Source organism: Echeneis naucrates, chromosome 5 (genome assembly GCF_900963305.1).
Source record: "Echeneis naucrates chromosome 5, fEcheNa1.1, whole genome shotgun sequence".
NCBI classification, from domain to species: Eukaryota; Metazoa; Chordata; class Actinopteri; order Carangiformes; family Echeneidae; genus Echeneis; species Echeneis naucrates.
The window spans coordinates 25,711,058-25,738,579 of record NC_042515.1 but is presented as its reverse complement, the minus strand read 5'-3'; the positions used below and the strand labels follow the sequence as shown (position 1 = coordinate 25,738,579).

At 40.0% G+C, this 27,522-nt stretch overlaps 1 protein-coding gene across 3 annotated transcripts; it reads right to left on the bottom strand.

Annotated features, from left to right (window-relative positions):
* Nucleotides 1–14,256: 14,256 nt before the first annotated feature.
* On the bottom strand, nt 14,257–17,813 carry elf3 (E74-like factor 3 (ets domain transcription factor, epithelial-specific)). Of its 3 annotated transcripts, none has more exons than XM_029502195.1 (9): nt 17,695–17,813; nt 17,434–17,588; nt 16,599–16,832; nt 16,371–16,478; nt 16,137–16,283; nt 15,955–16,041; nt 15,459–15,575; nt 15,061–15,256; nt 14,257–14,758 (listed from the first exon to the last, which is right to left on the bottom strand). In XM_029502195.1, exons 2-9 carry the CDS (start codon nt 17,579–17,581, stop codon nt 14,647–14,649), a joined length of 1,149 nt encoding a protein of 382 aa, XP_029358055.1. In that variant the 5' UTR covers nt 17,582–17,588; nt 17,695–17,813; the 3' UTR covers nt 14,257–14,646. The 3 variants fall into 3 exon arrangements, with proteins under 3 accessions (XP_029358055.1, XP_029358057.1, XP_029358056.1); XM_029502197.1 differs by having other exon boundaries at nt 16,143–16,283; XM_029502196.1 differs by having other exon boundaries at nt 16,137–16,280.
* Nucleotides 17,814–27,522: the final 9,709 nt, after the last annotated feature.

The following is a 27,522-nucleotide window of genomic DNA, read 5'->3' as shown; positions in this document are numbered from 1 at the left end:
AGATTTATTTGTATAGCGTCAAATCTTAACAAAGTTACGTCAAGGCACTTTACATTTCAAGCAGGTCTAGACCAAACTCTTTCTAAAATGATTTAAAGAGACCCAACAGATCCCCCAATGAGCAAGCACTTGGCTACCGTGGCAAGGAAAAACTTCCTTTAAGAGGCAGAAATCTCGGGCAGAAGTAAAGGAAGTAAAGCAACGGGCGACACAGCAGAACTCGACTTCAAAATAAAACAGGTAGTGACAACACAGACCGAACACACTAGACACCAGACAGAACTCAAAACGTGACAGAAAAGCTCAAACGCATGACACTCAGACTCTTAAGACCACAGTCATAACCCAGGCTTAATAAGCCAAATCTTGATTCAGATGTTTTGGCCAACCATAGACCCATATTGAACCATCTGTCCATTGCTAAAATTATGAAGAAAGCAGTAGCAAACCAATTACACAACCATCTGGATGGTCACGGTTTGCTTGAAGAGTTTCAGTCAGGATTTAGAGTTCATCACAGCACAGAAACAGCGCTGAGTTAATGCCTCCAATGATATTCTAAGGGCTTCAGACAATGGATCAACCTCCAAACATCTCCTCATAGATCTCAGTGCTGCATTTGCCACCATAGATCATACATTTTACTACAGAGACTGGAACATGAAATTGGCATGAAAGGAACTGCACTAAGGTGGTTCAAATCATATTTATCATTCAGAGTAAACAGAAGAAACTTGTGCTACAAAAAAAAATAAAAATAAAAATAATAACAATGGACCACACTCAGTGACTAACAACCTAACAACAAACTTTCGCCCTGCCCTATGTGCACTAACAATAATATCTAAGTGAGTAGTGATAGCTAACATGTCTTTGGGGTCATCAGGTGGGAACCTCCTTTCACTGGTCAGACAGACAGACATCAGTTTGTTCATGTTAACATTAGTTCCTCCTCATGCACTGTAGCCAGTTAGGGAGTCCCACAGGGCTCGGTACTTGGACCAATCCTCTTCACTCTTTATCTGCGTCCTTTAGGCAACATTATCAGGAAACACAGCATCAACCTTTACTGTTATGCAAACAACAGCTGTATTTATCAATGAAGCCAAATGAAGTCAGTCAGATAGTCAGACTGCAGACATATCTTGATGACATAAAAGACTAGATGACCCAAAATGTTTTGCTCCTTAATTCTGACAAAACTGAAGCTATTTTACTTGGCCCTTAGCACCCCAGAGAAATGCTATCTAATCATCTAATCAGTTTGGACAGCATTACTCTGGGTTCCAGCTCCACTGTAAGAAACCTTGGAGTAACTTTTGACCAGGGCATGTCCTTTGCCCCTCACAGAAAACAAGTCAGTAGGGCAGCTTTCTTCCACCTGAGAAACATTAGGAAAATTAGAAAAATTCTGTCTCAAGAGGATACAGAAAAACTAGTCCATGAATTTGTAACTTCTAGGCTGGATTACTGTAACACATCACTATCTGGATGTCCAAACAAATCTCTGAAAGGCCTTAAGTTGATTCAGAACACTGCTGCACAAATATTAAAAGGATCACATCTCTCCTGTCTTAGCTGCTCTTCATTGGCTGCTGGTAAAATCCAGAACATAATTTAAAATCCTTCTTCTAACATACAAAACTCTTAATGGCCAAGCTCCATCCTTAGCTAAAGAGTAGGTGAACTTTAAGTTTTTAACTTAAAGCTTTGTTATACAGAAAAGTTTTAAGCCTGGTCTTGAAAGTTGCCCCCCAGACCGATACTGGAAGGATCCGTAAAAGAGGAGCCTGATAACTGAAAGATCTACCTCCCGATTTACTCTTGGAGGAACCACATGTAAACCTCCATCTAGAGAGTGGAGTGTCCTTCAAGGACAATAAGGAACTATGAGCTCTCTGAGAGTTCATAAGCCCTGAAGTCACCAGTTAAGCTGGCTAGCCGCCAGTCATCCCATGCTCCTGTTCCAGCTGGGCCGCAGCCATCCAGTGCGCCTGCCGCCGCCTCCTTCTGTTCCTGAGATTGAGGCACTGCCACCGCCTCAACTGTTCCTGAGATTGCGGCACTGCCTCTGCCACCTCCTATTACTGCATCGTCTGAGCCGCCACCTCCAGAGCCCTGGCCTCTCTGCCTGTCTGCCTGTCTCTCTGCCCGTGTCTCTACCCGTTGTCCCTCCGCCTGTTGTCTCTGCTTGTTTAATTGAGTATTTTGTAGTTCTTGTTTATGTCTGTTCATTGAAAGGATTAAGTTCACACCTACCTGGTCCTCCTGGCTCCTGCGTTTGGGTCCTCATTCCCACACCACCACCCTCAACAACAACACCCCCGTGAAAGGTAGGCGTTTGTAAATCAAAACAAAGAAAGTCAGCCCCGACCCTGTAGTTCAATTTGAGCATGAGGCCCACATTGTCTGTGTTTTCTACATTGAAGAATTAAGCATGTGAGTAAGATTTCAAGTTTATTTAAATTTGCATAGTAAAGCCAATAAGGTTTTTATTTAATTCAGTAGTTTGAACATGAAGTCGAAAATGCTTATAGTATTTTCTACACACCATACTTTAATTGATCTTTATTTTTATTTATTTTGTTTGCTTCCAAAAGGGTAGGTGTACCATACCTGCTTATGCAACATGAAACCAGCAGAGGGAGGAAAAGAGCAAAGTTAGGACTACATTGGGAATGATCAGAATGATGCAGGTAAATGATGCAAAGCAAAAAATGGTAAATGGAAAAAAATGGCAAAAATATGAAAGTATATAGAGAACAATATTGAGATTATAATGTAACAAGTAAAAAGCTGATTTTGTTTATATTTCATTTTCTGTTGGCTCTGCTGCAGTTTATCTATAGTGAAGTTATGAGGAAGATGCAAGGACTAAGCAGTAACTGGTTAAAAATAATAATAAGAAGAAGATCACAATAAGAGCTTTTGCTTAATATGTTTACATGAGGAATCTCTCCTATCACTCCCTACAACCAAAAACCCCCCAAAAAAACGCCTTTTTTGCTACAGGCTGCTTTCCCTTATATCTAAGTTTACAACAACAAAGCCAATAGAATTACTAACCCTAACCCTTACCAGTAGAATTACTGTAAATGTAGGTAAAGCCCCCCCCACCCCCCCAAAAAAAGGTCAATCTAAATTGAAGGAAAAGCACCAAAGTGCTCCTCAGGAAGCATATTTTTATATTGTATCTAGTCATGTGAATCATGGTAATAAACATTCCACCTCCACAGAGCGAAAAAGTACTTTTAAATGTTGGGGGGGGGGTATGTAGACTTTATTTCGAACATGTAACAAAACAGCAAAACAACAAAAGAACCAATGAAAACAATTGCAATAATTGAACCAGTATTAACATGTTTGAAAATGACCAAGAAGAAGCATTTGCTTATTGAATGATACCCCCTCTCCTCTTAGTAATTAATCAGTTTAACTCCAATGTATTATGCACTTTTTTTATCATTTTATACTCATGAACACAAATAACTCAACATATTTCCCCGTCCCAACATTTCTCTGAAAAGCCTTCAGCTCATTCAGAATGCTGCTGCATGAATATGAACAAAAACTGAAAACAGATCACATTTATTCTGTTTTAGCTTCTCTTCATTCTCGCTATCTCTGTTTCTCTGTCCCCCTCTTTCTCTCTCTCTCTCTCTCTTTCTCTCCCGTGCATGTACATTACATCATTACGTTACTAACTTTGTTTCTTCCCGTAGTCTGTGTTTTGTCCCTCCTGTCCTCTCTCTTTTTGCAATAGTTACCTTAAATTATTATTATGCACTACTACTCACTTCCCATTGTAACTTTTTCTTCTCACCTACTGCTAATATTTATGAGTGCACGTTTAGTGTTATCAGGTGAGAATAACTGTATGTTTTCTGTATGCTTTGTTTGTATTTTCCATGGCATCTTTTCTCCTTCTGCGCTTGTTCTTTCTCCATCCCTCTACTGTGCCCCAGCCCTTCTCTGCTTCACGCACACTCAGACTGTCTCTCTCACTGCCTCTGCTTCTCTCTCTACCCACTCTACGGCACCTATCTCTCCCTCTCTCAACCCAACCAGTTGAGGCAGATGGCTGCGCTCCCTAACCCTAACCCTAACCCTCCACGTTTCTGCCTCTTTAAATAGTTTTTTTCTTGTCACATTTGCCAAGTGCTGACTCTTGGAGGGATACGTTGGGTCAACAACTCCATAAAGAGTTTGGTCTGACCTGCTCTATGTGTAAAGAGTCTTGATATAACTATGCTATGATTTGGCGCTATATAAATAATTTCGATTTGACTTGATTTGATTTGATTTGAAATAATGTTTACATGGTCCACTCTCATTTCTTCCAGTTTGTTCTATGACATATGTTTTATAATGATTCATATGGGGAATATCAGGTGTGGGATACAAGCCTAGCAAAGGCTCTCCCAGTGAGAGACCATTTGATGATACATGGACTTGTCTAAGAATCTATTAAAGATACATCTCACCCAGGGTATGATGCTACAGCCAACCAATACAAACACACACATAGATTCAAAGGGAAGTCAGTTTGGAAGCAAGCTACAAGGACACCATTAGGCCAATAAAGGCCCTTCCAGTTTTGTCAGTCCAGGTGAATTTGTCAGGAAAAATTTTAACCATGAATCATGGAACAGTGGAGTATTTGGTGATAGTTTTGAATCCATTGTGTGCAGTATGAAGTACTAGCTGGTGGCACAGTGGTATGGCGTTTAGTGCTATTGCCTCAGACCAAGAAGGTTTTGGTTTGATTCCCAAGGCCTGCGGTCTGTTTGTATATAGTTTACAAGTTGTTCCTGTGCCTGTGTGGGCTCTGTCTGGATACTCAATTTTCCTCCCACAGTACAAAGACATGCAGTTTTAGATTAATTGTTCTCTAAAATTGACTGTATGTATGGTTGTTTCTTTCTTTAAGTCTCCATATGTCAGCCCTGCAATAGACTGTTGACCTGTTCAGGCTGACATTGCCCTTGTCCAATGTCAGCTGTGACTGATTCCAACAACCCGGTGACCCTTACAGATAAGTGATAGATTGATAATTGATAGATGGAAGGACAAAGTAATTCATAAAATTCATAATTTATTACTTGGTGGTCGGTTTAGGCTCTAATTGAATTTGCTTTGGCTGCAATCACATTTCTCAGGTACAGGGTAGGGGGACCTGTCATTTTGACAGAATTATGCCCATTATTCACTAGATGTTGTAGCAACACTAGCTAACCTGTTTTTCATTCTTTGCATAATGTGTCTCATAAAATCAAATGGTTGTACTGGAACCAAATGATAAATTGAGATTTTGAAAACTGCCATGCAGTGCACGGTGGACTTTTGGAGTTGTCACACTGTGGTGAGGTTGTCTTGGCCTGATTTTTTTTTGTCCCGTCATTTCCTGTTTTATTTTGAAAGTTCTAACTCTCCTCTTGTTTCAAAGCACTTGCCCTTCCTCATGTGTCACCTGTGTGTCTACCCTGATTACCGATTGTCTCCACCTGTTCCCCATTTTCCTCGATGTAGTTAAATAGTCTGTGTTCCCTGTGTCTTGTGCAAAAGTGTCTTTGTCCAGCACCCTTCTCTATGCCCGCAGCCACAGAGAAATAACATGTAAGCCATTGTACCTTGAGAAGACAGTTTTTTTTTTTGGGGGGGGGGGGGGGTGGTTTGTTTGTAATTTCATCAGTTTAGATTCTTTTTCAGCTGAAGTCCAGAGGCAATAGTTTTCCACTTTGAGTGATTTTGATTTTGAGCAATTTTTTTTTTTTTTTTTTTTTTTACTAAGTCAGGATTTCTGTTTTGTGTTAGCCCTGTTTTGCTTTTAATTATAGCCTTTTTCCTTCTCCTGGAGTGATTTTTTTTTTTTTTTGTTTCCTCTTGTGATTTCAGAATATAGAGCCTTCCTCCATCAGTCAGGAAAGGAATAGTAATTTCATAGCCATTGTTTTTGTCACTCTGAAGTCACCAGTGTGACCAATAAAGTCTGTTATTTACAAGCTGTCTGCATCTAAGTCCTACCTTGAGTTCCTGCCTCTCCATAGAAGGAGAAAGCTAACTAATAGTGATGCAGCGTAGAACAGAGAGAAATGCAACATGAATACCATGATGTCCAAGTACCAAGTGCCATCAGATAGAATCCAAACAAAATGGTATGAAACCTGTGGCTCAGGTGGGTGGATTGCAGAATTTCCTGCCTCTAAATCCTGAAAAAATGCTATTCTCACAGTGTCATAGGTTTTCATAACAAGAAATAAACCCTTAATTGACTCCATGGCATTGTATAATTCACAAAAGATGAACAGCTGTTATTCCTGGATGCAACAGCTCTGTACTCTATCAGATTTTGTCCGGATGTCATATATGTGTACGGTCATGTTTTATCAGAATTGATCACATCAGTGGGTTTTTATATTTCATATCCTTCCACCCCACAAGTGTATGACTGATATATATTTAACAAGGAATGGCTGAATTACATTTTTAAAGAGTTCTCTGACAACATGGCGTTTCACACCAACATCATGAAATGTCAATCTTCCACCTATCTTAAAAATGCATTTGGACCATCCCTCCCACCCTCAGCTTGCCATTATTTCTAGTCAGAGTGTGTTCTGATAACAGCTGATAGTGTAAAATTGTATGTGTTTATTATAAAGACCAATCCTTGGCTATGACCCTTAGTATCTTTTACCTCCTGCTGGGAAGCATTTACTGCTTTGTTTTTAATAAACTTTACTACCAAGAGTAACTGTTATTGCTGACTTTATGGATGTTTGCTGAATGTAATCTGGAAACTGCTGGATTGACCTTGATTATGTTTGATGATCAGAAAACAAAGCGCTGACTAGAGTTTGTGAAACCAAAAAAAATTAAAAGATCAGAAAGGTTAGAAACCAAAAAGATCAGAAACTCATCAGACATGAGTACCAGTCAAATTCAGTTATCCACTGAAGGCAAGACTAAACTATAAAGTTATTAAACCAGGGGTTTTCAAAATGTGAGCAGCTGAGCCTTCCTACAGAAACCATAAAAAGTAGTAAAAGTAGTATTGGGAAATATTCTTACTATTTTTACTTTGGAAACATTTAAACACACCACATAGTGTTTTTATGGTCACAGGGTTGCTGGAGCCAATCCCAGCTCACATTGTGCAAGGGCAGGCTTTGACTGTTTGTCTCTGTGTGTTGGCCCTGTGATGGACTGGCGGCCTGTCCAGAATGTATCCCGCCCTTGCCCCCAGAAAAGCGGCAGAAGATGGATGGATGGATTCTTATGTTGACAGCAAGGTGCTATTGAAAACCCACCATGTTCCAAGTAAAATGACTTATCCAAGAGCCTAAGGCAAGGACAACCGTTCTTATCAGGCACTGATAAAAACTAAACATTGTTCATAATTATTTGCAATAATCAAATGCTATTTTCAAATAATTAGTGCCTAAAGTTCTTATCCCTTACCTTTGGTAATCATGAACAGCTTTTTTGGGGGGTGAAATTCTTGAAAGAAGATGTAGTTTGCATTTTGGTTCAACTGCATTTCAACTTCTCTGCTTAACACGCCCTGCAATAGCCCCCTACCTTCATTCTCACCCTACCCTAAACTGGTAGGATAGAAGGTAGTTGGGGGCAGCTGTGGCACATGCTGCTTCAATGCCTAGAATTTTTCTCAAAAGAACTGTTAAAAGTAATATGTATGACTTTATTATAAGTTTAAGATAATTTCCTACCATAGCTTAAACTGCTAATTTTTCTAAAATTAGTTTGCAGTTATTTGCATTTTGTGTCAGGAAATCATAGCTTTGTCTAGAGTCCTACGGTCCATTGCTGGGTGAATGTGAGAAGTTTCATGTGTGTGCATGTGGTGCACAAAATGAAAGTGTATGAGGTGAGTTTAATTAATAACCATGAAGGGCGTAATGACTCTGTGTTTATCCAGTGACAATACCCACCCACCTTTGTATTTTCTGGAACAGATAACAAGGTTTCCAGTAAACTACGTGATCTGCACACCTTATGGCCAGAGGCCAAATTTACCTGCTAGACAGGAATGTTGACCTAGTAGGAGGAGAGTAGAGTCATTCTCACCTCAGGAAGGAACACATGCCTTTGTCTGTGTTTGTGCATGTGTGTCATGGGAGTGCTCTGCTGTTCATTAACAGGTCTCACAGTGTCCACCAGTGATGATTTAATCAGCCTTCTTGCAGCTCTTACTCAGGAAGGTTTAATAGTTCATTAAATCAACAACTCAGCAGAGACATGAAATGTTGCAGTGAATACATAAATTACAGTTCTCTGACACTAAGTTACTACACACCAAAAGATGTTAAATAAACTACAGACTGAGAGTGTCACTAACACATTCATTTTCATCAAAAGTCACAAGATTAAATCAAACTCCACAGACTAAGTGTCATAAAGATCAAGCAAGAAAGCTGTGTCATTAGTCCAGACCTGTCTCTTTGCAGGCTACATTAGCCCATTGCACCGTCCACCCCCACCCCTCAACCTCTGCCATCTTATTTTCTAATATATTCAGTTATGGCTTTATAATTTTTCATGTGGGTGATATGTGTGTTGTGTATTTATAGATTAATCTACTAGATGCCTTATTACAAATTTCCTTTTAGATTAACAAATTATCTATCTATCAATCTGTTTGAATCAAAGGTGTTGATATACTGTCACAGCGTGTCAAGGAAAGACATCATCTCATCGGTCAGGTAGAGGTGGGTTATCAGCAAACAGACAGACCTTGGTCAGATGATGCATTGATTAGTGAAGGTTGTGACTGTCTGTGCCTGTCCTGTGAGTTACTAGACTATTTTCTCTGATTTAACTTTCAAAATCCTGAATCCTGAATGTTTTGACACTTGCTGTGAAATAACTTGTATACTCTTGACAAAATGTCAGAAGATATGCTGTGCTTCTCACTTCTGACTTTGGGACTTGAAATCCCTCTTCCTGTTTATCCATGGGGACAAAAGGTTGATACAAAAGTCCTGTTCCTGAAGCAGTTTACATTTCAATACCTGTATGACAGTGGACATTATGTATGGAATCACATGAAATCAAATCAAATCAAATGTACTTTTATAGTGCCAAATCATAACAGAGTAACATTAAGGCGCTTTAAATATAGAGCATGCCTAGATCAAATTATTTATGGGGTTCTTAAAGAGACCGAAAAAAAATCACTCAAAGACCAAGCTTTTGGTGATGGTAGTGAGAACAAACTTCCTTTCAGAAGCAGAAAGCTTGGGCAGAAACAGGGCTCGGGGGGGTAGCCATCTGCCTCGATTGGTTGGGTTTAGAGACATAGCATCCCCTTGCAGTCTAAGCCTGTATCAGCATAACCAAAGTATCAGGAAATGAACTTTTGTTGTAGAGGAAAGTTTTAAGCCTGATCTTGAAAGCTGTGAGAATGTCTGCCCCCAAGGCTGACACTGGGAGTTGGTTCCATAGAGGAGGAGCCTGATAGCTGAAAGATCAGCCTCCTGCTTTCCTCTTCATCCTCTACCGCTTATCAATTTCTAGGTTGCAGGGGGTGCAGGAACCCATCTCAGCTCACATTGTGTGAGGGCGGGGTACACCCTGGACAGGTTGCCAGTCAATCGCAGGGCCAACATACAGAGACAGACAGAGATGAAAAACCACTCACTCGCATTCAGACCTACAGGAAATTTAGAGTTTGCAATCAACTTAAACATGCAGGTCTTTGGACGGTGGGAGGAAAACAGAGTACCTGGTGGAAACCCACACAAGGGGAGAACATACAAGCTCCCCAAAAAAAGGCCCCAGGCCTGGGAACCAAAACTGCATACCTCTTGTTGTGATGCAACAGCGCACAACACTCCATGATTATCTTAAGTGCATAAGGAAGAGCCACTGTTAACATGAACAAACTAATATCTGTCTGAAATATGACTTATACCGGATTAATACGCTTCTTTTGATCCTAGTTTCATGTTCCAGTCTTTGTATCAAAATATTATCATCAATGGTGTCAAATGCAGCACGAAGATATAACAGGACAGAGGCCAATCTGTTGTCTGAGAATGTTAGGATGTGCTATGATGTACTCTAGACCCTGACTGAAACTTCACCACAACACGCGAGGAGGAGGTCCAGACATTGTCTGCATGGTGCAGGGAAAATTACTTGATGCTCAATACAGAAAAATAAGGAAAATAATCATGTACTTCAGGAAAAAAAACAAAAAAACAAACACATCACACAGAGATACGCAGTCAAAGGGAAGGCAGTCATTTTCAATATAAACAGTACACAATAAAGTGAAAACCAACATTTCTTCAGGTTGAATTAACAGTAGGTTTACTTGCTACTTCTGCTGTTGTTTTCAACATAAAAATAATACTGTTTTAATCTCAAAAATAAAGTTCAACCAACATTTCTTCAGGAGAGTTGCCTGGACTGTTGCTGTTTTGTTTAATCCCATGGCCCCTTAGTAGATGGTTGGAAAGATTTGTCGTGTTTCCATAGTTTTTTATTTGGCTTCTACAAAAAGCAGCCAACGTATTTAGAACACCCCCGTCTTTGTAAAAGCCAAAATGTTTCCACACACAGGATCAAAAAGGTGGCTTGTAAATTTCTTTCTCACCGTCTCCTCTGCCAGGCTGCGTTTTGTCTTTCTGTGTTTCGCACTGCTGTCGACACGTGCCGATGACGTCACAGACAGGCAGACTTAATCGAGTAATGTTTAACATGTCTAAAGTGCTAAAAACAAATAAACAAACACATATCCATAAATTTTTTGTGCTTAAATCCAATGTACAGTTTCCAAATATCAATGACAATCGATTCTTTAACATTTCAAACAATTGTAACCGATATATGTTGCCCGGAATGCCAATTCGCCTAGCACAGAACGATGCAGTTGGATCGCAAGAATATAAATCGATTAATCGTTACACCGCTAGTGGATAGTCAAAATGGCTCAATGGATTGTTGACACTTCCACACCCGTAGCATCCACTTGAGCTGTCACCATAAGAGGGGCTCTAACATCCTATAAGACCTGCTCACAATCTTGTTACTCTCTGTTTACCATCCCCCACCCCCAGATCGAGAACTATGCAAAAAAAATAAAAAAATTCTGAGAGCTGTGGACATATTACTGAAATTTATAACTCCTTGTGCATAAATACCTTTTAGAATAAGTGCAATACACAGTGGAAGATGCTCACTCCGCTGACTGAGCTTTGTGTTTATTTGTAAAATTAAATTGAATTAAATTTTCTTTATTTTATTAATCCTGAGCAGCACAGTGGAACAGTGGTAAGCACTGTTGCCTCACAACAAGAAGGTTGGGGGTACGGCTGTGTGGAGTTTGTATGTTCTCCCCGTGTCTGCGTGGGTTTCCGCTGAGCAGCCTGGTTTCTTCCCACCCTCTACAGACATGCATGCTGAAGTTAACTGGTGACTCTAAATTGCCCGTAGGTATGAGTCTGAGCGTGAGTGGTTGTTCATCTCTGTCTGTCGCTGCATGTTGACCCTGCAATGGACAGGCAACCTCTCCAGGGTGTACCATGCCCTTGCCCAATGGGAGCTGGGATTGGCTCAGGCACCCCCTGCAACTTGGAAACAGATAAGTGGTAGAAGATGAATGAATGAATTAATATTCTTTCATTCATTCATTCTTTAATTTTTAATTGATTATCCTTCAGGGTCATGGGGATTGCTGGAGTTTTTTATTGGTTATCTTTCTCATGCATATGAATTAACTGCAGCAGAGTGATGTTTTTTTGTGTGTGTTTTTAAAATATCTGTCCTTTTAAATCTACACCAGCAATTTTCAGTAAAGCTGAAACACTTTTTCACTGCTGATCTGCCCCGACTCCTGTCCTGCTGCACTGCTTACCGATCTCAATCTTCACCAGAGGGCTCACCAGTTTTGTTGTTGACCTGCTTCTTCAATTATTTCTTCACCAACATTTAAATTGGTTTGATTGAATAAGTCTCTCTCTTCTGTAATGGCTTGCATGGTTTGTTTTTGGGATAAATGGGAGCTCATTCAACCAAATTTTTGTTTGTAAGTGATTAGGTTTGTTTGAAATTTCTCATAGTTCTAGGGTTTTGCACAGTGCACAGATTGAGAATGGGTGTATAGTGAAAAGTATTCCCACTTTAATGACAGGTAAGACAGGGCTTTCAACTGCATGTACTTCTGACTTATTTTGTCTTACTGACAAGTTCAGCTTTTTAGATAATCTTTTTAAAACAGATGCATTTTGTCTCACTAAGTCAGAAATAAATTCATTTCCTATGTGCTATTTTTTTCTTGTGTGCCATCCAGCTGTTCCCTGGCTGAAGGACACACCTTTGTCTAAAATGAACCCTAATACTGATCAGAGCAAAGAAAAAATACATGCTACACATGGAATTAGCCTCTTAAACTCCAAAACCCCTTCAAAGTAATCTTTTTTCCAAGGAAACCTCATCTTTTTTTAAATTAACCAGCAAGAGGAAAAACCTGGTCACAGGCCGGCGCCCAACTCATCCCAAAAAATATTTAAATAATCAAATGGCCAAGTAATCAGTCTGTTAAACAGTTAAAGTCCAATTATGGACCAAGATTACATTCATTATGTCACTATGTGTTAAATTATTTAAATGCAAACCACCCTACCCTCCAGGTTTCTATTTTTCCATGGTAAAAGCATCATCTGAGTTCCTGCATTTCTTCACCGCAATCAGATATAAATAAAATTTCCTGGAGAAGAGACTGAATTATATAATTTGCACAAAAGGGAGTTCTAATATTTTCTTGCCACTTCCAGCATGTCAGACCCTGAAACCAGAAACTACCATCTGCTTGTGTTAGTTGGAAGAAGCCCAGTCATGTAATACCAACCTCCGAACAATGATGGATTGAAAGTATGTCTGTAGTCACAATGTCACAAAGTAGTCAAAGTCCATGTAGAAATCATGCTGTTGTAAAATCATTGTACCCAAATAGTAACATGCACACACCAACCTCTCCCAACACTTGTGCATGTTGAATTTTACAGAAGTAATGTTTATTTGAATGCACTAATGCAAGTGTTGCTTGCACAAGGCCGTCAGGTGCACTGTAGGTGTTGGAAGGTGACACTCGTAGTTTGTGAAATCATTCCAGTAAACAGGTTTTACAGGTTTTAATCGCACTGCATTTGTGAATCATCTGTATATATCAGTGTCAGTTCCTGTTTAAGGACATACAGAACTCGATCAGTGCAGCTGATAAAGCCAGGTGACCACAGATTTTCTGGGTTTATAATAAAAGTAATCATAATGGCGTGACTTCTCATCTTTAGTACTTTAGTTCTTACTTTCTAATTGAAGACGATCCTAAATCCTATTGAAATCCTGTGTCCAGTTGATACTCTGGCCCAAGTCTGCTCGCTGGCAGTGACTTCGAATTTGTCATGACAACAAAAACAGTTAGAAACAGTGACTGTAACACAGATAATTCAGACAATACGTTTCCTGGTTTCCACTTCAAACTTTTTTTTTTTAACATGCCATCTGAAAACATCACCAAAACACATCAGTTAGAGACAGAGTCATCAGGTGGATTTTCGGTACAATCATCATGCATACATGAAGGTCTGAGAAACAGGATATCCTTAATATTTTCCTTGCCACACAGAGTGAATCTTCACATAGGTCAAGGAAAAAACTGCAGCCTTCTAATTTTTAAGTTGGGAGAAGCTTTTATTGCTGACAGACAGATTTACTTTGAAAGAAATATCACAAAATGTTCATATTCGCAGATTCACAGATTTAAATTACATTTTATTTGCTTTCCTACAATATGGCCAAAGCATTATTTTAGTATTGTAAAAAGTCATTTTCATGGTTACACAGTAATTAAAGTTCCAAATTTTATTTCTAAAAAAAATATAAATAAAGAAATGTCATTAATAATATGCAAGTTACTCCATATACATGTATCCTAGTCCTAATGATGATTATTCACATAAACATCACACAATGAATTTATGACTGATTCATACAAACTGTACAGATGATCATTTATGTGACACAATGACACAATGAATGATTTACTTAAACATTGTCATACACTTCATAAGTGATACTATTTGACATGTCATGCACATTGTTCCCGTATGAAAGTGAAGTAAAATCACCAACACTATTTCTCCCTGACCTGTCCTTCACATTGACTTAACCATAACATGACTGAGGATGAAACTTTCACCCTTTCAGAATAATATGAAACTTAGAAAAAAAAAGGCTTTAATATTTTTATTAATTACTGTGCATTGACCAAAACAAAGTGAGGAAGAATTACTTTTGTTTTAGTAAAATACATTTCAAAACAGACAGCAGAGAGAATCTGTACAATGTGTAAAAAGTTGGCTATTCAGCCTTAGGTGCTCATAGAAACTCATAAACATCCAGAATGATGTCTATTATAGTTACTGTGCACAATGGCAAAATAAGTACAACATTAATATTGGTTCATAAAACCTACTAGAGCCAAAAACAATGGCTTACATTTTCTGGAACACCTTCCTCCAAGAGGAAGTTAAATGTCTAGGGCAGGATTTTTCCCTGACAGGACACATAGGTCCTCTACTCTGAGTGATTTTGGTTTCCATCTGCTCTGTGACTAATGCCTCATATGCCAATGCCAATCTCCTCAGTCTTCCAGCCACTGGAGTTCTTTCCAAATTTGTATACCAGTCTTCGGCCATCAACTCGCTCCAGGATTTCCCTCTTGTAGTAGTACCTAAGGGTAGAGAATTCAGGTTTTTAACACAAGCAAAACTACCAAATCCCTGACTGGGGTCAAAGGGCAAGTCCTAAATCTTCTGTCTTTGGAAAAGCTTTGTCAACTTGAATGAATGAACTTAATCCTGATTACATAACTATGACACATTTGATTTAATTTTTAATTTTAATTTGATTTGACATTACCTGATAAAGTAATTAAACTAGCTGGAAGACTAGTTTTTTTCTTTTAATTTTAAAATTCTAAAAGACAAAAACATTTTAAAAATTTGCTCATAGAAAGTACAGTGCTGAATTCACCTCATGGCTCGACTGAGTTTTTCATATGTCATGCTGCTGTTCTTCTTTTTCTGGCCCCACATCTGGGCCACAGCTTCGGATTTAAGGAACTTAAAGATACCCTCACGGCGGTCCTCCCATTTCATCAGACCCTGGTTCTTCTCTGGGTGGATCAGAATGTCCCGGATGAATTCCCACAGGTGAGTGCCACGAGGGGCTGTGGACAAATAGTTGGGTACAGTGAGCTAAAGGTGTGTTTGAATGTGCATGGGTGTGGAAACATCTGCAGCATGTTAAAGATGCAAAATGCATGCAAAGTAGAATCTTTAAAAAAAAAAAAAAATAAATTAACAGTGTTCACGTTTAGAAGTTTTAGATGATGCATGATACAGTGTGCTTTTCTACAGACATGGCCTCACCGTGTTTGATTTTCTTTGAATTATCATAGATGTTGCCATGCTCTGTAATGACTTTGGGAGGTCGTCCACGTGGTCGCTTCTGTCGAGGTTCTCCTTTCTCGGTTTTCATGTTGGTTACTGTCAACAAAATAGCTCATTATCAGTGGTTTATCAAACTTTGTGAAACTGGGGACAGTGGTATCACTGGCATAGTGGTTAATGCTTTTGCCTCACAACAAGTTTGCATGTTCTCCCTGTGCTTATGTGGATTTCTTACACTATAATCCAAAGACATGCCTATACCATGTCTAGGTTGACTGTTAGTCTAAATTGGTCTAAGTGTGGGTGTGATTGGTTGTTCGTCTCGCTCTGTCTCTATCTATTGACCCTGCAATGGACTGGCAACCTGTCCATGGTGTACCCCAACCTCATTCATCTTCTACCGGATAAGAGGTAGAAGATGAATGAATAAAACTGGGGTCACACTCACAAACAATCTGTGTTTGTAATTACTTACTTGATATCAGAGGGTATGAGAATTCTGGGTCTGATTCACCACTGCCAGACTCTGGGGAGCCAAGGCCTGAAAAGCCAAGCGTGCTGCCTGAACAGAGAGGAGAGTTGTTTAACATATACAGAATGAAACTGAAAGGTAGAAAATGTGAGTAGTGCAATAACAGTTGTTATAATATTTCATACACTGACTGTTTGAGGAGGAGCTGTACTCGCTGTCAGACTGATTATCCGACAGGTATTCAGTGTCTCCCAGAGACTCAATGGTCAGAGTGGACAGATCGTGGTCATCGCTGTAGTCAAACTCCCTTTTACCATTGGCTCCTTCAGCTGCTAACAGTGATTAGCTGTTAATACTTTTATTCTTTCTACACAGTAGTCCCTTTATGGTGGTATGTGCAATCTCTTTAAATGATGTACCTTGGCCAATTCTAATGGTGCTGAGTAAAGGGAAGTTTAGGTTGCTCAGGAAGTCATCCAGTAGATGGCAGGTCTCATTCAGCTCTGGGCCTGAAAGGCTCTGTAGCTCTGGAAAGAGAAAAATGAAAACAAGATTTTACTTTATTAACCCAAGAAAAGAGCAAATAATTTGAAACATGTTATGTTAAAATCTATTTCAATTATGGCGTGTGATAGTTGCAGTTTTACCATATTTGGTCTTCTGTTCATGCAGACTCTGGTGGAGATGCGAGCCAAGCTGTGGACCAAAAAAGACTATCATTTGGTCCTGGTTCATCTGACAGAGGGTGGGTCCATCCATAGTGCAGAGTGCCAGACTCAGCATACTTGCATCAAAATTGGTTCTGTCTACTTGGTCGCTGATCCACTCCAGGACATTGTCTATGGTCCAGCAGTGAGGGCTGATCTGCTTGTAACATTGACCTGCAGAGAGAGGAGCAGGAATTATTTGACAGTTTTCAGAGTACAGATTCTATGTTTATGTTGTAGTAGTCAGCATTTTCATTGAAAAACTCTTCTTTAAACCATACAAACAACATGTCAACAGTTTTTGACATTTTTCTGAGTACAGATTCTACGTTTATGTTGTAGTAGTCAGTATTTTCATTGAAAAACTCTTCTTTAAACCATACAAAAAAATGTCAAGACTTGTTTCATACATTGTTCTACAGCATGTCTATATCGGTGTTTTATGTTGCCTGATACAAGTTTTAACATCACCTGGTCTTGATTGGTGTCTTTAAGGTGAGGCAAACAAAGACCAAGCTGTTTTAACAACAGCAACATTCTTCTTTTTACGCTTAGCACCAGTTAAACATTAACTTCCTGGTAAATGATTAGGCCAGCAGAATCTAAATGAGGCCAAAGCAAAGTTCATGAGCTGAAGAATGGTATTTACTGTAAGGTCTAAGCTGGAACTGGGCACAAACCTCAGGTGGGACCATAACTAGATTTCACACCCCAAGGAGTGATATATATACACCTGAAATTTTTAGTAGAGCACAGACATAAATGGTCATCTTACTGTTGGAGCCGTAGGCCAAACTGCTTATCTGCAGATTGTTGATGCTGGGCAGCATACTGGGTTGCTGCAGCAGAACGTCAGGGTGGTTGGTCTGATACATGGTGAGGTTGGCATGAGTCAAGACGCTGCTGAGGCACGGTGATGACATGGCCACACTGAGACATAAAATGAGATATGAATGAGAAAAGACATTTGGAAAAAAAACAGTAAAACACAAACGAACAAACACACATACACAGTACAGTTTTACTATAATTTTACCAATTGATGCAGAAGAACGATTTTCCAACGCAATCTGTAGCCTGTCCTCTTTTCTTGAACCTGTGAAGCTTTATACTTCTGTGATGGAGTCGGGGACGGACTCAGGTGCATTTAGGGGAATTCCACCTGAAACTGGCCCCACCTCCGGCCTGCTTCCTCCTCCTCCCCCTCTGCTTTCCAAAGAACTTGATCAACAAAACAAACCTGCCCTGCCATTCTCTCTGGGCTGTTTGTATCTTTCAAAGCATAAACATAATATCTACATTTATATCCACTGGCTTAACTTTCAGAGATTTACTTTGCCCTACATTCCTTGTGATTTTATTAAAGAATGGTGCTGTGTCCTTTTCAAATATCAGCTTAGCATTTTGAAGTCTATGATTCAATCATGCCACAGTTAAAGTACATCACTGTTTTTATTTCTCCTCTCATTATTTCAAGTATTAGTCTTGTTGTCTGTCTGAATTCCACAGTAGAACTGTCATATTTCTGTAACACATTTTACTCCGGCAAGGAAAGAGTTAGGGAAAAGATCACAGCCTCTAAAAATAGGTACACATAGTATGTGACTGTGACACACAACCAGATGGTTTTATCAGTCAACATTTGGCACAACACAATGTGATAACACAATTCAGTTCCTCCTGATGTGGAACCAAACTAAAACATTATGGTACAAGACTTTATACGCACATTCACAACTTTATGCAGCTCAATTATAATCAAACAGTGATTCATTTAAGATATGTGATTCTTTTAAAGACAACACCTCAATAACTACCCCCTTCTGCAATGAGACACTCAGTCTGCAACTACTGTAGTTAAGAGCTTAGCAGCTCAGCCTTTGCCTGTGTCTGACAGAGTACATTACATCACCCTGATCCTGGTTCTGTCAGATGACATCACATCACACTGATGATAGATACACTCCATTGGTCCCTGTCTGTTTCAGAATCAATTTTTAAAAATTGTACTTTTTTATTTATAAATTTTGCATTCAGCACCATTGACTTTGGCTGTGTGATGCCATTTTATTATTGTCTTTTTACTGTCCATTTTTTATTATTATTTTGTATTGTTTCTGATTTCCAGTTGCTTTTAAATTTATTTAATCTCATCTAATAGACTTGATTGTTTTACTCTGGCAGAGAAGGATCTGCAGGTGCTTTCTATACATTTTCATGATCTGTATACGTGCATTTCTAAATCCTAAATTTAGGTGATGATCCCACTGTTTCATGTAAGGGATGAACAGGGGGTGACCTTCTGTATTGACTGAATGAGGTCATTAAGCACATTTTGTGCTGCAGTACTGACCCAAGGACTACGACTAACACACTTCTAACTGATTCCACATGCATAAGTGTTGTTCAAATGGCCAAAACAATCTATCCCAACCTGGCCTCAACTTGTGTTGTGTCGTGGTTTGACAACAGTCTTCAAACAATGGCAGGAATTCAACCCAAACTAATTCACTGGCTGAACTGAGTTGAATGAACTATGAGAGAAGGCAGCTGCCAGGAGGGTGTAAAACTTGTGACTCCTTCTATAAAACATATTAGATAGAGAAACACACACTGTGAACTGATTGTAGACAGGTTTGCCATACCTTACATTGAAGAAACATATGAGCAAGTACTCTTCTTTCAATGCTGTGGTTGCACTCAGCTTTCTGCATGTACTTTGATAAACCTGAGGGGAAACTGAACTGTGGGACACTGAAACAAAGCTCAGGGTAAAGGTGAGTAGCTGGAATGTTGACACTAATTGTAATCTAACTGTGAAGCAGACATATACTTAAAGGCAAACATACTGTGGAAGAAGTGTATTCAGGTGTCATATTGCAAAGTGAGAGCTGCAAAAAACCTCTGAAGCCAGATGAGATTCACTGCTAGTATCAAAGGTTTAGAGATCAACTACCACAGATGTAGTGCAACCTCTTATGTTACCACTTTACATAATTTAAAGGTAAAATCAGTGTGGTACCAAGAAAAAGGAGTAAACAACATTATGTAATTTTTGTGCATGCTCGCTTGCACGCATATAATCTGAAGCATACAGGTGCTTTGGTGATAAATTAGACCGAGTGAAAGTTAGTGTTAGGTTGTTAGGGTTGGGGTCAATCAGTTATGAGGGAAGTGAAATTCTCCCAAATTTCACAATATCACTCACACCTTGTTTCCACAGCATGTTAGAGGAAAAGCTCATTGTGGAATGCAGCCCTGCAGGTTTCTGCTCTCTGACGAGGCTCCAGCTTTCATGGCCTGGGGACTAACTGGAAAATAATTTCATCACTTGTAATGCACACTGCCTTTTTCTCCACCCTTCATTACTCTTCTACACCTGGGCTGTTGTTAAATGCTGGGGCTTTCCACAATGCATATTTGTCCATCTACAAAAAAAGTGAACCACAAGACTCTGAAACAGTTGGTGTTGGTGTGTGTGTGTTACGATAACACAATGAACAAATCTTTGACTTAATACTTTAGACTGCTTATTTTGCTCAGTTCTCACTGTGAGGACTGTAAAGTCTGACTCTTGGTCCACATGTGTTTTACTAAAAAGACAATGCTTCGAAAGATTCACATCTGGCCTGAGAAGTCAGTGCACATCAAGAAAAACAGAAAAACGTGAATCCAGAGAGTTCTCTGACGAAACTGCTGAGCACAAGTTCAGGGAGTACACAGGAGGAAGCTTGGAACCTGTACTCTTTCATGGAATTAGCTGAGCAAAGAGGTGAGCAAGAACCCTATAGAGATCAAAACAGTGTCAGAACGCTGGACTTTAAAGACAGAGCAGTTTTCAGTTTCCTGGATCACACGTACATACCCACACCATACACATACATACAGTACCAGTCAAAAATTTAGACACACTTTCCCATTCATTTAAATGGAAAAGAGTGCCCAAAATGCATACACATGTAAAACTGTCCTAGCTATGTATGTATGTAGGCTAATGAGAAGGATGGCTGGGAGAAATGAGCAGAAGTGACTTGAAGGAAAAAGCTAAAGTTTTGCTTATTTCTAAAATGAAGGGCTGCGCATTTATCACTGAACAGGTATAAAAATTCTGGGAATTCCAATTTATTAAAAGTGTTGTCACATATCTTCTGAATTATATATATATATATATATATATATATATATATATATATACACATATACTTAAAAGCTTTACCCAATAATCCAGCAACAAACCCAGGCCCAACTGCACATGTATAAAAACATAAACAGACTAACAGGGTCTATTTTAGATAAACAGAGAATGAAAGGGAAGGCATTTAAATCTAAAGATGAGCAGTTCCTTACAACAGTTCTCTGTTGCTACAATTTTTTTCTGAATGCTTAAACCCTAACCATGATTCTCATAGCACAATTTCTAAAACGATTAATACTTTTAGCAAAACCATTCACTGAGTTTGCAAAACTAAAAGCACAAACACTGCTTTGCACTCAATTTGCAATTTTGTCCCACACACTTTGCAAAACTGTAGGCACAATCCAATGCACAGCACTCTTTTTGCAGAACTGTAAACACAACTCACTGTTTTAGACTCAATTTCCAAATGATCAACACACCCCTAGCAAAACGATACACATTTATGGCTATTATTTACACTATTTTGCCAACAGTCTGGCACACTGTCAGGCTAAGCACTATAAATAATTATTTTTACTGATGGCTCAAGCACATTTTTTGTAACTATTGGCTATTTTTGCAAAGCTCGACACACAAATAAGAAAACCTTTCACTAAATAAGCAAAACATTGTAGCTCTACAGTTTTTAATGATTGCATAAACGCCATAAAAGCAAGCTTTGCTTTATAAATCACAGACTTGACTAGTGTGCGCAGCTATGTCGGCGTCATGTCACGCCCTGTAAACGCCAATTTTTAACCATAAATGGTCAATGCAAAGAACCTCATGAATATGAAATAAGTCTGGGATACAAGTGTCATGTCTTGTTGGAAACGACGGCGGATGCAGGAAGAAAAGGCGAAAAAAGAAATGTTTCTGAGGCGGAGGTGGAGACGCTTGTCAGTAAGGTGGAGGCCCGAAAATCATCCTGTTTGGAGGTCACAGCACCGGAATCAAAATCCAAAGGAAACAAAGCAATGCTCCTAACGACTGCAACAGTGCTCCTGACCTGACGCCGATGCACACGACTGGCCTCATTCTGGTACGCCTGTGAGCAGTCGGGTCCTCGCCGATACAGCCCTGCAGCTACAAAGGGAGACAATACAAGCAATCAACAACCTAACGGAGGAGTTGAGACAAATGAAAAATGTAATAGTTGAAACAGCAGAAATATTAAGCAAAAATGAATCTTTAGTTGTCTTTATACAAGCTGGGTGACATCCGGACGGAGTCTTGCACCCTGACAGGGTGACCTGCTTGTCTTGAAGGGTCTGGCTCCGGATCATAAGGCTGGGGGGTGGGGGGATACCACTCCTCTGTGCCACATTGTGTATCACGCCACACGCTCTCATGATGCGGCACACTTTGTCAGGATGGTGAAGAAGCCTGCCCACCAACTCATCCAAAACGCGCCTCCGGCACTTCAAGAGGCCGATGGCCGCTCCACAGCTGATTGCGCACGGGCATGGACCTCATTTAAGTCGGTTTCCGCTTTACGCATTTAAAAACGGGATAAGGACCTGAGTTTTGACCAGGATGGTGTGGTTACGGTGCGTTGCCCTCCCTAATACTGGACCCAGTTCCGCACATAGGCTCACAACAGTCAGACGAAATATATTCTTTAGACTGAAGTGTGTGAACATTACTTTTCTTTATGTCTGGTTTGTTATGAAAAGCATCAAGTAGAGCTGACGAACTGAGAACAAGAAAGTATATAGTGTGACGATCGTTAATGGCTTTGTTTCCACACTTAGGATTTAACTGGCATTTGATTGTGTTCACAGTATCACAGGAAAATATTGTTATTTACAGATGTTAGGCAGATGCTTGATGCGCTGTCCTCTCCTCCTCCTGCGCTCCAGGAGTGGACAATACGACGGAGAGATGGTGGTGATTCCATATAGAGAAGGGATTTAGATTTAGATTTTTCAGTTAGATTCTAAGTAGATGTTTCTGAAACAATTACTCAGTCCAATGCAAAATAACGCCGTTGAATTAAATCATTCTGATGACATGGCTCTGACGCATGTTAGTTAGCATTAGTTTTTCTCAATTGTCTACACACATTTTCTGAAAGCATGCCTCACATTCTCAGAACTCTACACACAAATAAAAAACGCACACACAATGGAGAAACCCCATCGATTCTCTTGCAAAATTAAACTTTACATGCAACACATCAACTGCTATATCTCCACATGCGTCTTCCATAGCTTGGAGAAAGGGTGTACAGATTTCAGTCATACACTTTCCATCTCCAGGCAGAAAGAAACTCCTTGATAGGATTGAGGAATTGAGAACATGGAGGGTGATAAACAACTACAAAGTGTGGGTAGGCAGTGAATCAGTGACGAACCAAAGCAGCCTGCTGGAAACTTATATTGTCCCAAATGTCAACTTACCTGAGCTGCCCTGGTGGAATGAGTGTTTTGTGTATGAATGTGATCCAATGGGCAGTGTTGTAGGGCCAAGGGTAGCACGGTGATGGATGGCGCCGTGGTGGGTAATTGCAGCACACATTGTGATGTTCCCTGGCCAGGGACTTCAACGATGGCACACATTGTAAAATACTAAAATACTTTATTTTTACAGTCCACAGGCAATACTGTATTACTGTACTCATTGAGTTTCTTTCCTATTCCCATTTCGGAAAGTTGCTCCAAAACAGAAGAGCTCGCCTGTTTCCCTTTTATGCTCTTACTGAATCGCTAATTGTAAAACTGTGTGGCAGGTGTTTTCCCATGTGACGACTTAGTGCGCATATTAGGAAAATAACTTTATAATTTTCTTACATTTTTTGAAAAAAGTGTGTTTTAGAAATGCAATTTGAGTGTAAAGCAGCAATAGTGCTTGTAGTTTCTGGGGGTTGGTGCACAAGTTGCATGTTGTGGTCATTGTGTCTCAAGTACCAGAAAATGTATGTAGACAATTGAGCAAAACAGTATACTTCTGTGTCGAATGTATACAAGTTGGTTTATTATTTCGCAAATCACTGCGTGTCTTGTTCTGCAAAAAGTGTGAGGCTGACTATGTTTTTATAGTGGTGAAAATCTGGTCCAGTGTTTTGCTCCTTGAGTGTAAGGTGTTGATAATTATGCGATTCTTTTGTTTTTGGTGTTTATGCAATCATTAAAAACTGTAGAGCTACAATGTTTTGCTGATTTAGTGAAAGGTTTTCTTATTTGTGTGTCGAGCTTTGCAAAAATAGCCAATAGTTACAAAAAAATGTGCTTAAGCCATCAGTAAAAAAATGATTTATAGTGCTTAGCCTGACAGTGTGCCAGACTGTTGGCAAAATAGTGTAAATAATAGCCATAAATGTGAATCATTTTGCTAGGGGTGTGTTGATCATTTGGAAATTGGAGTCTAAATTTTGGAGTCTAAAGCAGTGAGTTGTGTTTACAGTTCTGCAAAAAGAGTGCTGTGTATTGGATTGTGCCTACAGTTTAGCACTGTGATGGATGACACCGTGGTGGGTAATTGCTGCACACATTGTTATGTTCCCTGGCCAGGGTAGTGTTTTGGAAAAAAAAAAAAAAAAGAGAATTGCAATTTGAGTGTAAAGCAGGAGTTGTGCTTGTAGTTTCATAGAATTGGTTCAGGGGGTTACTGCACAAGTTACATGTTGCGGTCATTGTGTCCCAAGTACCAGAAAATGTGTGTAGACAATGAAGAAATGCTTTTTGTAACACACCAGGCATAAAGAAAAGGGTATTGCTCACACACTTCAGTCTCAAGAATAATTGTCGTGGTGGGGCTTAGCATGAACTGATTAAACCTATAAATAAAGCGGTGAGCCCTGTGCATAATGCTAAACCATTGGCACTGCTGGAGGACTATGCCAATGGCAACCCAAAGACAGAGACTGGAGTGGTAAGAACAATTTATTTTTCTTTCCCAGGCAGTTCGATACCAAAACGATTTTACAAAAATAAAAAGGTCTGAATTACCGTAGGATTAAAATATTTTAAAACCTAGAAATAAAACCCATAACAAAGTAAATATACTTGAGTCTGGCATGCCTCGAATGACAACAAATTATTAAGAGAGTCCCAGGACATAACAAGAATAAAATATGTACTATAAAAGTCCAACAATGGAGAGCTGAAACGGGATACTGCAACGTCCAGCGTCCATAGGAAAAGCACTCCTTGCTTCTGCGTCCTGGCACTGGCTGGTAACTAGAAATCTTTGCAACTGGCGTCCCCCCTGACTCAGTTCCAAGACGTGCCTCCTCAGTGCACCTGTCGGCGAAAAAGCCTGGCCAGTGTCTTGCTCACAAAACACCACGGAGGACTGTACTATCTACACAACTGCCGCTGTTACTAAACTTTTAGCTGTAGCTCAGGAACTTCGGGGTAATCCGACACTAGTAACGCCATATATATGCGCCCATATGGTCTGCGGTACTCACTCGACTGCGGCTTACAGGCTGAGGCTCCAGCAACCACAAATCTGGCCAGTGATACAACAGTGGACTGGGCTTCCTGTCGATTGGCGTCCAGTGGCTTGTCCAACAGCTTTCTCCGGCTCCTGCCTCGTTTGTGGTCCTCAGCCCCTTCTAAAGCACCTGCAGTTCTACTGCTCCTCACTCACTGGCTCTCCCAGCACTCGCCACAGACTCCCAGTTAGCCGAGTTGCTGTCGGTCTTCACGTTCAATCAGGCCATTGTCCAATACCATCTCCTGTGCGGTACACAACAGCAGGAACTACACACACAACCTACACAGCCTGCAATCAGCTCAAACAATCAAAACAAGCAAATAGCAGCAAATATTCATGCAAAATAATCAAAATTAGGAAAAAATATTAATAAATAAACATGCACGAATAAACTCAAATTGTTAGTTGTGACACCCCCTCTACTTTAATGGTGCCAGTCCCTGACACCAGGGGCGTTGCTAGGCCTGCAGCTTTGAGGGGGCACAGACCCCCCCGCACACACACACCACACACACACACACACACACACACACACACACACACACAGCCTCACTATATTAAGAGCCATTCACACTTACAAATGCACTACAATTATGGTAGCCAATATTTATTGACATTAACATGCATGAACAAAGTTTGTAAACAGAGTTTATTTCACTTTAAACAGTCCAAGTGTACACCAACCTATACTGTCTACTCTTCATGTCAGCAAAATGGTCAATGACTTGACTGTGACTGATTTTATTTAGCTGATCTAGTGCCCCCTGAAAGCTGCAGGCCTAGCAACGCCCCTGTTCCCAAGTAACCCTTGTTCTCCGCTCTCCCCTAAGGAAGACGTGCCTGCTCACTACCTGTTCGCTGCCTCCCCGGACCGACCCTTGCTTCCCCCTCTGTGTCGCCTGCCTTCTACCTCTCTTATCCACTGAACCGTCTCCACTCCGCCTGCACACCATCAGCTCCCCTGCTCACTGGCATCTCCCCATTCCCCCGAACTCCATTCCCCTCTTTCCTCACTTCAGCACAATAAACCTTTATTCTTACCACCTAGCGTCTGCATTTTTGGTCCGAATCACATCCAATATCACAACTTCTGCCTCAGAGAAACAGATTTTTTTCTTTCTGTATCCCTCATCCGTCTACATGTAACACTTGTATCTGAGTCTTATTTCATATTCATGAGGTCCTTTACATTGACCATTTATGCTTAAAAGTGGGCGTGTACAGGGCGTGACATGACCCTGACACAGCTGCGCACACTTAGTTATTTCTTTTGATTTACAAATGAATATTTTGCTTAAAGTGTAGGTTTTATAAATCTGAATATGTGCTTGTGTACGCAAATTTTGGCTTTTGGGCTTAGTACACTTTTAAAAACGATCCTCTGCACAGTTTTATAAATGAGGCTCCAGATGTTTATTGAGGTCTTTGTGATGCACCAAAAATTTTGAGCCAGAACGCAAAATTTGTTCAGTTGCAATTTTTTTTACCGAAGATATAGATGCCAAACCAGCCTCACAGTCCCTGCAGGTTGTTGGCATATTATAATGTGTGGTGTGTTGAGTCTGGGCTCCAGTTTTTGTCTCATTTATTACAGTCATCTGAGCCTGACTCTGCTGGTCTGGCTGGTCTTCAGTGGTGCCAGGAATCACGCTGGTATTTATGTAAAATTATTAAATGATTCTGGCTTTTTTTTCATTTTATTATTGTAATGCCACTAATGAGAAGGGTGGTCTTAATATGTTAATAACAGTAATGGCACGTGTTTGTTAATGATGAGTTTTCTCAGCAGTGGTGGTGACAAAAACATGTGCATTGTGCTCTCAGGTTTTCTGAACTACAGCTATATTCTACTGATATAGTTTCCCAGTGCCATTTTCCAGAGGTGTGGACTGGAGTCACATGACTTGGACTCGAGTCAATAATTGGATGACTTTAGACTCAACTTGACAAAATGTAAAGAGACTTGCAACTCGACTTGGACTTGAGCCTTTTGACTTGAAAAGACTTGCTACTTTCCCCCAAACCCAAAGATTAAAAATTATGTGATTAAGGAACATCCAGTCAAATTAGATCCACATTGTTTTGATCCGGGGCAGCACGGTGGTGGTATTGTTTAGCGCTGTTGCCCCACAATAAGAAAGTCGCGGGTTCGGTTCCTGGCCTGAGTCCTTTCTGTGCGGAGTTTGCATGTTGTCTGCATGGGTTTCCTCACACCATCCGTCCAAAGACATGCACGTATAGGTT

Bases quoted from the DNA above. Each gene is read 5' to 3' on its own strand.
- elf3 (XM_029502195.1), bottom strand. From the start codon at position 17,581: ATGTCATCACCGTGCCTCAGCAGCGTCTTGACTCATGCCAACCTCACC. The intron at 16,284-16,370 runs GTACATCATTTA...AATCACTGTTAG, and splicing joins CACCATTAGAATTGGCCAAG to CAGCTGAAGGAGCCAATGGT. The intron at 16,042-16,136 runs GTATGAAATATT...CTCTCTGTTCAG, and splicing joins CTCCTCCTCAAACAGTCAGT to GCAGCACGCTTGGCTTTTCA.